The sequence below is a fragment of the Impatiens glandulifera genome, chromosome 4 (assembly GCF_907164915.1).
Source record: "Impatiens glandulifera chromosome 4, dImpGla2.1, whole genome shotgun sequence".
NCBI classification, from domain to species: domain Eukaryota; kingdom Viridiplantae; phylum Streptophyta; class Magnoliopsida; order Ericales; family Balsaminaceae; genus Impatiens; species Impatiens glandulifera.
In genome coordinates this window covers 5,947,029-5,957,676 of record NC_061865.1, presented here as the reverse complement: position 1 = coordinate 5,957,676, position 10,648 = coordinate 5,947,029, and the positions used below count along the sequence as shown (strand labels likewise).

Genomic DNA, 10,648 nt, shown 5'->3' with positions numbered 1-10,648 from the left:
TTTGAATATTTCATTTACAATGTTTTCAACATACTGGTCAGTATTATAGGGGAGTCTGAAATTGAAAATGCTTCTATTGTTTTTCGTGATTAACACGAATCCATAGTTATGACCCACATTTCATTTTAGTGAGAATCGAACCTTAGCATTAGTGGATTAATAAAAAGTGGTTTGATAACATGTTTATGCATTTATAATAGGTTTTGATGAGTAGTTTCAACCTTTATACAATAATGCTTAATAATGAGCCTATTTTGAAACAACCAAATGGTCACTATCTTGGTTATGATGAAAATTTGTTAAAAGTTATATTTGAATGCTATTCTTTTTGTTTGGTACAAGTTTTTTTCTTTTTATCATGATTAAGATTATAGTGACTTGTTTGTTTTATTTGTTATAAAGATTGTTTTGATCATGATCTAGTTATAATATGATTATTATTATTATTTAAATGATTTTCTTTTTTTCTCAAATTAAATAAATGTAAAATGCATACAAAAAAACCCATCATTGATACCCTTCTCATCCAATTTTGATAAGGAAAGGTAATGAAAAAGTGAAGGCTAAATAAGTGTTTTAACATATAATCATGGAAATAGGGTCATTTTCTCCATCATTTCATTTCATTCTCCTTTGATTAAGTAATATTATATAATAATCATGATTTAGATTATTATATATTTATATACAAAATTATATGAATATAAATAAATAATTATAAGTATTTTAATAATTAAAATGTTCATATAAAATATTTTTTTTGAATTTCTTTTAAGAAAAACGGACTTGATTTTGAATAAAATCAACTTTTTTATTATAAAAATATTACTAACTTCATTTAACCTATTTATTATTATCAGTTTAGGGGACATTTTACTCTGTCTAAATAAAAAAAAATTAATTTGGTTTTGTTCATCTTTTTTATTCTATGAAGTTTTGATGGATTCCTCTAATTACAAAAGCAGTTTATTTAACAAATAATTTTAAACAACTTTTAGATAAAGAGTATAATCTTATAGCAGATTACAAATCATTTATTGACCCATATTCCCATAATTCAATACAATTATGCCTTCAAAAGCTAAAGATATAATTGTGCTATTAAAGTGCATATTAAAAAAATTGTCATAATTTGAGCAATTCTTAGGAATTGTTTATCCTTAAAAAAATATTTTTATTTAAAAGGTTTTAAAAGACAATCTTACAAAGAAAACGATTTTCTAATTTCCCAAATTTTACTAGGTTTTAAAGGTTTGAGTATAGTGAGAGATAGCCGTATGATTAGGATTCAGGTTTTTGGATAAAATGAGTGTATACAATTAAATTTTTTTATTTTTTAATAATTAGAAAATAAATAATAAATTAAATTGAAATTAAATTTCAAAAAATTATAAGGTAATGTCACGTTTTTATGATAAAATTTATTTATTATTATTTTATTTGATGATGTAAAATTGCCCAAAACATTTTTTATGACTTATTTGGAAACACGTTTAATTTAAATGAACAAATATTGTTAAATTTATAATATATACATAATTTTAAAAAATAAAACATTATTTCATCTAAATTAATATCTGAATAAGATATTAAAAAACTAATTTTTAAATATATATATTTCTATTTTTTAACCAAACTCCGCCGATTTCGATGTTTTTAATACATTTGTAATTTGTGTAACATGATTGAATATGAAATGAGTGAATAGACTTCATTGCTCTAAATTATCACTCACACTGCTCTAAATTATCACTCACACGACAATTAATCTAACAACATTATCATTAGTACAAAATCATTTAACAAAAATAAACTAGTACCGCTAAACGTAAACGTGAAAAAATATGGACGCTTTGTTTCCAAACAGCCCTACTAGTACTAAATTATTATTATTATTTTGTACAGTTCTTTAAAATAAAAATTAGTTAAATGATATGTATTTTTTAGTGAGTTATTCATTTAAAAAATTTATAACAATTATTATTATATTTTGTATAGATTTGATACTCCAATCTTGAGTGATAAGATTAAAAATGTTTTTTTTTTTAAATAACTCCCCAGCCGCCGCATAGCGACAAATCGCATCGCCTCAAAACGCGGATTAAGCGATCTACAATCGTCATAAGCCGCAATCAAAGACCCACTACAAGAACTATAAAACTCGTCAAATCTCACTCAATTTCTGGTCCTAATTCATCAAAAATTTCCCAAAATCCTCCCTTTTTAATCCTCCATTACCAAATCTCAATCCATCTCATAAACCCTAAACCAAATCACATCAAATCTAATAATATTCATACCCACAAATTCCTCTCTTCTCGATTTCATCATCTTGAATCCATTCTACTAGTTTGTTTCGTTTACTTAATGTTTGACCGATTGTTTTCCTCACTGTGTAAACTGCAAACATCAGACTGATTTTAGTTTAAAGATGAAAGTTCGGAATGGAACTTCACCTTTTCTTTGTGGGTATGATGCAAACTGAATCATTTTTCTCATTCATCTATTTTTCTATATATATTGTTTAAACCCTTTTGTTCTTGATGCGTCTATCATTTACTACGTATCCAATCAAGGTAATCGGATCTTGTTCTTCTTTTTACTCATTCCGATTTCTCCCCTCTTTCCGATCTCGTTCTTTGAAACCCAATTCTGTTTATTACAATCGGAAGTTTCCATTACGAGCTATAATGGCGGCGGCAACTTTGAAGGTATCATCAATTGGAGCCACGGTTGGGAGTAATGATGAAGGGATTGCTAGACGACTATGGATCAAGTTCCACAAAGATGTAATTCGAGCGCTTTATACTCCTTTTGTTGTATGTTTGGCATCAGGCAATCTTAAGCTTGAGACTTTCCATCAGTACATTGCTCAAGATGTTCATTTTCTCAAAGCCTTTGCTCAAGCGTTAGTCTCCTTGGCCTTATCTTATACTTTGTTTTATCTTTTAATTTGATTGATATAAGTTAGGAAAAAAACCATCTCGATTGTGAGATTATGGTATACTTTCTTTTGCTTGAAATCTTAGTATACTAGATGTAGAGGCATGTTATATAACACTATGCATTTGAATCATGGAAAATGAATTTCACTAACAATGTGGATGTGTCATAAGATGTAAACTCAATTTAGGTTGAATTGCAGGGAACAATCACAAATAAGCCTGTGTTAGGTTCATCCATAATATGAAAAACAACTAAGATTGAAAGGAATTGAAGCAGGCAAGAGGAGATAGAAAGAATAAAGGTTTTCATTCTTTTTAAACCCATGTTTTTTCTGTGGATGAGGCTAGCACAACATCCCACCTCCCTGAACCTCCCACCAATTAAAGTGCTTTCAGTGGAAATCGTCTTAATGATCTCATTTTTTTTCTATGAATAAGGCTAGTACAACATTGAACATCCCACCGCCCTGAACCCACCACCTCTCATTTCAATCTAAGTGCTTTCAGTGGAAATAATCTGAATTGAGACCTTATTTTTTTTCTTTAGAATTCTTTCTTAGATTAGCTTATAAAAGAGAAAAGATTTAAAGCCTAAATATAACTTGTTTTGCATTGAAAATGAGAGAACATTTGGGAAGTGGATTGTTGTAGTTTGTGCTTATGCTTTTGCAGTGAAACATGTACAATTCAGAATCGTTAATTCCATGGTGTGCAGTGTAGTATTAACAATTTCGTCCACAATTTCATTTATTGGAGATATAAAAATGAAGCCCTCCATGAGCATACTAGTATAGTTGACACAAATAAAAAAAATGTGTTGTATCTCTCATTTTTCTTTCATAATAAATATCAACTTTTAACTTGAATTAATATTTCAACAACTGCGTGAGGATAACCATAATATAGAACTTCTTTGAACATTACTTGATTCATTTTAGGTCTTCAATCACATTTATAAGTGAATTTGTTTTGTATTGTTTCAGGCACAAGATAATCAGTTAAAACTTCTCATTGATGCATATTTTCTTACTTATCTCCATTATGGTTTCTTAGGTATGAGCTTGCAGAGGAGTGTGCAGATGATGATGATGCCAAAATAGCAATAAGTGACTTAAGGAAGAGTGTTAAAGAAGAGCTTAAAATGCACGACTCATTTGTTCAAGTAAGAATATGTTGGAATTTCTGTTTTTTTTTTTCCATTGGAAATTCACAAGGTCCTTATTCAATATCTCTGCAATCAACTTATAGCTTGCTTTGCATTTTGCATATTATAAAGTATGAGGCACCAAGTTCTACTCAAGATTATCCTTTTTGTTTTTGTGCAATTATGACAAAAAATGATATTGAAAGGACACAAGTTATTGAGGAAGCCATAACTAGTCAAGTTGATGATGCAACAACTAGACTTAAGTGTTCATTCATCTAATGAGGAACACAAAAGTTGGAATGCAAATTAGTTTTTCATCACAAACTTTGTTACAATACAGCTTAGTTGGAAAATTGCCAAACTTCAAATTAAAAGTGATTTCTTTTCTTGTTTGGTATAAGGAAATTTGATCTTGATCATATTTTCTTTTGGATCATGGTCCAGATTTTAGTATATCTTTTGTTGCTACAAATGTTATCCACATTATTTTCTTAATCATGATTGTGTAGATTTTTATAGCTTTATTTGGTATAAATATTTTGTCACAATCATATTTGAAAATCGCCAAAATAAAAAGTGAAAGTGATTTTTCTTGCATTTTTTTATGAAAAATGTGATTGAATTAAATGATAAGTGAGTGAAAAAAGGGGAAATTTGTATGAAAAAAGTGATATTTTGACCAATTTTTGGAATATGTAGAGAAAAGTTTTTAGAGCAAAATGACTTATTTTTATTTATTGGCAGTGATAAAATTGCATACCACCAAATAGCCCCAATGTTCCATAACTCAATTAAATGTTCTTTCTTGCTCACTATCCCTTACGAATCCTTGTTCTCTATTCCACCTAAAATGCTTTATCTTACTTTACTATAAGAGTTGTCTTTCATTCCGACCAATCTAAGGCATGCTAAAACTAAAAGAATCGAGATCCTTTAGGATTACTCCTTCAACCTTAAATGCCACCTTAGTGTCAAGAATAGCCAATGGACACCCTTTGTTGAGTCTTGAACCACTTTGCAAGCTTTTCCCATAATTTCCTATCTATCACATCCTGTACCTAATACTGGGTAATGAGAATTATAAGTTGATACTATATATTAATGGAGATTATTTTTAACACTTTATTTGAAGTGATTATGTTTCAGAGCTACCCTAAGCACTCGTTCAATTAGCTACATGCTTGTATTTGGATATTTTCACACTATGTGAGTTTGTACATTTATTTACTTGACTTACCTGATATTGTGAATTACCAATTCTCTATATTTTACTATAAAGTATTTAGTGTACATATTTTTGTTAGTTTTTTTTAAGAAGGTCAACTCAAGAAAAAGTTAGATGCATATTTTTGTTAGTGTTTCAATTATATATGGGTTTCATCTGCAGGAATGGGGTACTGACATGATCAAGAAAAGTAATCTAAATCCTGCAACAGTGAAATACACAGATTTTTTGGTAGCTACAGCATCTGGCAAAATAGATGGTGTGAAAGGACCTGTGAAACTTGCTACTCCTTTTGAAAGAACAAAGCTGGCAGGTTATACTCTAGGTGCTATGACACCTTGCATGAGGCTTTATGCCTTTATAGGAAAAGAAATGCAGACCCTTCCTGATCACAATGGATGTGCTCATCTCTACAGAAAGTGGATTGACAATTATGCCTCTGAAAGTTTTCAGGTCCGTTATTTAGATTGTTATAGTTGATAAGTTTCTTTGTTAAGGAAAGTATTTGTATCTAGAAACGTATTTGCATGGGATTATGTTTGGTAAATAAATGCTGGTCCGTCGGGCTTAACACCTTGAGTAATGAAAATAAAAATTAAACGCAATGGATTGCCAAGACTTCACACCACATAAATTAAATTTTAGTTTCTCATCCAGACTCAGTTTTTTCCAAATGGAGCTACAGTTTTACCTTATTCCAGCTATTAACTACTCTTAGTTTTGAATTTAGGCTGCAGCTCAACAAACTGAGGATTTGCTAGACAAGTTAAGTGTCCCTTTGACAGGCGAAGAGCTTGACGTCATCGAAAAGCTCTATCATCAAGCCATGAATCTGGAAATAGACTTCTTCAATGCACAACCTCTTGTTCAGCCTGTCATTCTTCCTCTCTCAAATAAGCATAACCTTGCAGAGAATCGCCTCTTGATATTTTCCGATTTTGACCTGACTTGCACGATTGTTGATTCATCTGCAATTTTGGCAGAAATTGCAATTGTTACTGCACCCAAAACAGATCAGAATCTACAGGAAAACCGAATTGTACGGATGTCATCGACTGACCTTAGAAACACATGGAAAAATATTTCTAAGCAGTACACCGAAGAATACGAGTATTGCATTGAAAATATTTTACTTACAAACAAAGGTAAATGAATATTCTATAACTTGTAAGAATTTTTGGAAAAGTTAACGATGAACTATATCTCAGGAACTTGAGGTTTCTCTTGCAGCTGAGAAATTTGATTATGAAGGTCTGCACAAAGCTCTTGAGCAACTCTCAAAATTTGAGAAAACTGCTAATTCTAGAGTGATCGAGTCTGGTGTACTAAAGGGTGTGAATGCTGAAGATGTTAAACGAGCAGGGGAACGTTTAGTTCTCCAAGATGGCTGTTTGGATTTCTTTCAAAGTGTTCTAAGAAATGGAAAGTTAGATGCAGATGTTCATTTGCTATCCTACTGTTGGTGTGGTGATCTAATTCGTACCGTCTTTTCTTCAGGTATATTAATGTTTTCATTTACTTTGAGAAAAATCATTTGGTTTGTCAGGTCCAAGTTTAACTCTCTTTCACCATGTATTTTTTTTTGTTCCAAATGCAGATGCTAAATGTTATATTAAATCATTAAAAGAAGCTTGTTTTGCTTGTTTTAAACGCTTGTTTCACTTCCTCAACTTGCAACAGGCTCGTTTGTTTACTCTAACTGATTGCTGTCATTTTTTGTTATTTTCGTTAGGTTTTTGCTATGCACTATCGAAAGAGAATAATATTTAAACAAATTATTGAGAATTAAGGAGATGCAAATATTGTGAATTGATAGTTAAAGAACTTAAAGGATTTAACCAAGAATTACTGCTGGAAGTAATTTGAGCCAATTAAAAAAAAAAATCAAAATGAGCCTTTGATGCAAGTTCAACATGCAAAATGAGTTTCTATCCTTATTCATATGCTTTTCTGTTTCAATATCTATAGAAAATGCAATATAGCCATCATGTCAAGAGTTCACATCAATGTAACTATTTGGCATCTATTTCTTACTTATTTAAGTTAGTAAACTCATCTATGTGAAAATTGCCATTTTGGATTCAAAATTTCTTTACATTTCATTTGGATAGAAGAGCAACACATACATGAAGAGATTCGTACATATTACAAACAAACAAACAAAAAGATCAGTCTGCATCATTCTCTCATGATATACGAGAGTTTGAGTGGTTGAAATTGCAGCTTGGTTATTACATAACTAGATTATATGTTTTGTTTCTTACTTAGCAATCCAATTTCTTTCAAACAAATCGAGAGCATGCATTTTTTTTTTATTACAGAGCTATGTTTTTAAGACAATTTGCAAAATTTCAATCCATTGAAATAGTTGAAGGTCTTCCAAATATTGTCAGTGTGTTTAACATGTATCTTTTTCTCTTTTTCACTACTTTAGAAAACCATGGAAAATAAGAAGAATATCAACCCAAAATAACAAGTACATGGAATTCTAAGGACCTCTACTTGTAGAATTTGACCAATTCAACGTGGCCTGATGGATGAGTTGTTATTCAATGAACAACATTCAGGCCACGTGTTGAAGAGTTGGTATAGATAGTCTGTATTATTAGAGCTTTAACATTATATAATATATATTATTAATGAGGGTAGCTCAACTGGTGGATGCTTTGCTAGCCCCCCTTCCTCGAGGAAAAAAATCACGGCCTAAAAAATATTAATTTAATGGGTTGTTAGTTGTTACAAAGTGAACTTACCAAAGCCTCTTGATAGGCTTAGTTGTTATGTTTCTTTATCTCTGATTTAGTATGTAAATTTGTTTGACTCATCATATTATTTATTTGCAGGTGGTCTGGATATGCAGAATATTCATGCAAACGAGCTAGTCTATGAGGAATCTATATCGACGGGCCAAATTGTAAAAAATGTGGAGTCCCCCATAGATAAAGTTGGAGTATTTAATGATATCTTAAAGAAATGCAATGAGAAGAACAATTTGACGGTGTATCTTGGGGATTCAGTGGGTGATCTGCTCTGTTTGCTTCAAGCTGACATTGGGATTGTCATTGGATCAAGTTCAAGCCTCAGAAGATTGGGAACTCATTTTGGCATTTCTTTTGTTCCGCTATTTGCTGGCTTGGTACAAAAACAAAAGGAATGTTGTGAGGGTGAAAATCTCGGTTGGAAGGGTCTCTCTGGAATTCTTTACACAGTCACTAGTTGGGCTGAAATACATGCATTTGTTTTGGGATCTTTTGATCAATCTCAAAATTCATCATCTCACTAGTTATGAGACAAGTGAAGGAATTGTTGTATACTATTTGTAGAACACAAAAATAAACATAAAAATAAAAAATATATACAAGTTGGCTGTTTTTGTGATCGGCTGCATATGTTTTCCCCCTATCGAGGAGTTGTTTTTAACTCCGAAGATGTACATGCCATTCTTTAAGTGTAATGTAAGTGAATCTTTCTTTATTTGCTTGTTAGGTCTTACTTTGTTTTTGGGATTTTGAGATCTAACAAATGCTTTTGAACAGGAAATGGGAAGTGTTTTATGCATGCAACTGTTGAGCCAAAATTAGTTGTATTGACAGGGAATGGTGTTGGGTAAAATCTTCATGGTATGGGAATGGAGGCAAACCAGACATGTTTTGGGAATATCTCCTTATATCAATTTGTTGGCATTTATGAGTTTTTGTTAAATTATGAGCACATTAATTGTGAACTAGCAAATGTCTAGTTGCTGCTTTTTTGTTGCATATTGTGAAATGAAACATATGAAGGTAATAATACTGCTTGCTTTTCATATCTTCTTTTCATTCTCAATTGTTAGCCTGCACCCCGTTTGGTAACCGCTGACTAGCCGGAGGAGGGGTCGGTGATTCATTTGGGCCAATATGGTTAGAGTCTTCGGTTGTTTTGTGGTCATTTTGCTTTGTTATTGTGAAGAGTTTTATTTCAAATGAAACTCACTATCTTCAATCACTCAAAATTTCATTTAAATACAGTTTATTTATGTTTATGTATCTTTTATTTAGAAATATAAAATGTTTTGAAAATAAAAAATAAATTTCATAAATTTGTTAGTAGTTTTTTCATTAATAAAGTGACATCAACCATTAGTCTATAGTCTATTGGGTGAGATGTCAATCATGCTTTTCTTTTGTTGGGGAAATTTGCTCCTTGATAATGTATTTAGTTGTAAGATTTTTTTGCTTACATTTGAAGTAACTTAAATTAAACCAGCATGAATTTAGTGTATTTGCACGCACGGATAAAGATTTAAAAAAATATTTTAAATAAAATAATATTATTCAAATTCTTGAATTGGTTTTAGTGAGTAAAAATTAAGTTCAATCCAAATTTAATGTTTATGTATATTTTTAAATTCATCTAAAAAATATATAATGTATATGGAAAACATAATTTAGAAAAAAAATCATAAAACATTGAATTTTGAATAAAATTACCATTCAAATCATTATATAAAGTTCAACTCGTCTATAAAATTTCTTACTATTATATATTTATTTGAAAAATAAAATTTTAAAAAATCATATAACCAATTCATTTAAATTTTTAAATTTTTTATATTTATAATAATTTTAATTATTTAATAACCAATTTAATAAGAATTGACATTTATCAAAAAAAATAAAAAAAATAATTAATATAATAGATAAATGGACAAATATAAAAAATATTTAAAATTAATATATATATATATAAATAATTAAAAAATATTTAGTAATAAAATTGTTGTATATGGTTGTCTTATTTGTTTTTTAAAATAATAAATTATTATAATAGATAATTAGACAAATATTAAAAAATAATTAAATAAAAAGAATGTTATATTTGACTTTATTTATTATTATGAGAATAAATCCTACTACTTCTGGTCTTACGTAAAAAAAATATAAAGCGTATCAACCGCTTAGTGTTAAAGGAGATAGGGTGCAGAAACAATCAAGATGTTTACCTAGTTGAAAAAACGAGCACTGTGAACATACATGTCACTCAGCCAAAGAAAAATGATGGATAGTTTACCAAAATAGACACTAAATACTCTAACATATTCATTTTATGTAGTTTCGAAGTTACCAAAGAATCATGCATAACACAACATAGGGAGCCGTCGTAAAGCAAGATACGACTTATTTTCGTAAAATCATAACAATTTTTTGTGAAAAGTCTTTTTTTAGAAATGATTTGAATAAAAGAAGCTATTTTTTGTTTAATACTTCTTGGTTTTCTACTAAAAATTATTGAACAGGCCATTCGATAAGGAGATTCTGAAATTGCAGAGGCACACCGTACATAGAAACTGAT

General features: G+C 29.9%; 1 protein-coding gene across 1 annotated transcript; it reads left to right on the top strand.

Annotated features, from left to right (window-relative positions):
• The first annotated feature begins 2,172 nt into the window (after window positions 1–2,172).
• On the top strand, window positions 2,173–9,124 carry LOC124934016 (bifunctional TH2 protein, mitochondrial). Its single transcript, XM_047474470.1, has 7 exons — window positions 2,173–2,908; window positions 3,999–4,107; window positions 5,480–5,770; window positions 6,048–6,462; window positions 6,548–6,814; window positions 8,161–8,772; window positions 8,854–9,124. Exons 1-6 carry the CDS (start codon window positions 2,544–2,546, stop codon window positions 8,598–8,600), a joined length of 1,887 nt encoding a protein of 628 aa, XP_047330426.1. The 5' UTR covers window positions 2,173–2,543; the 3' UTR covers window positions 8,601–8,772; window positions 8,854–9,124.
• The last annotated feature ends 1,524 nt before the right edge of the window (window positions 9,125–10,648 follow it).

What these genes read in the sequence shown, in the direction of transcription:
- LOC124934016 (XM_047474470.1), top strand. Translation starts at nt 2,544, where the DNA reads ATGCGTCTATCATTTACTACGTATCCAATCAAGGTAATCGGATCTTGT. An exon ending in CTCAAAGCCTTTGCTCAAGC is followed by an intron (nt 2,909 to 3,998) that starts GTTAGTCTCCTT and finishes ATGGTTTCTTAG; the next exon opens with GTATGAGCTTGCAGAGGAGT. An exon ending in TGCACGACTCATTTGTTCAA is followed by an intron (nt 4,108 to 5,479) that starts GTAAGAATATGT and finishes TTTCATCTGCAG; the next exon opens with GAATGGGGTACTGACATGAT.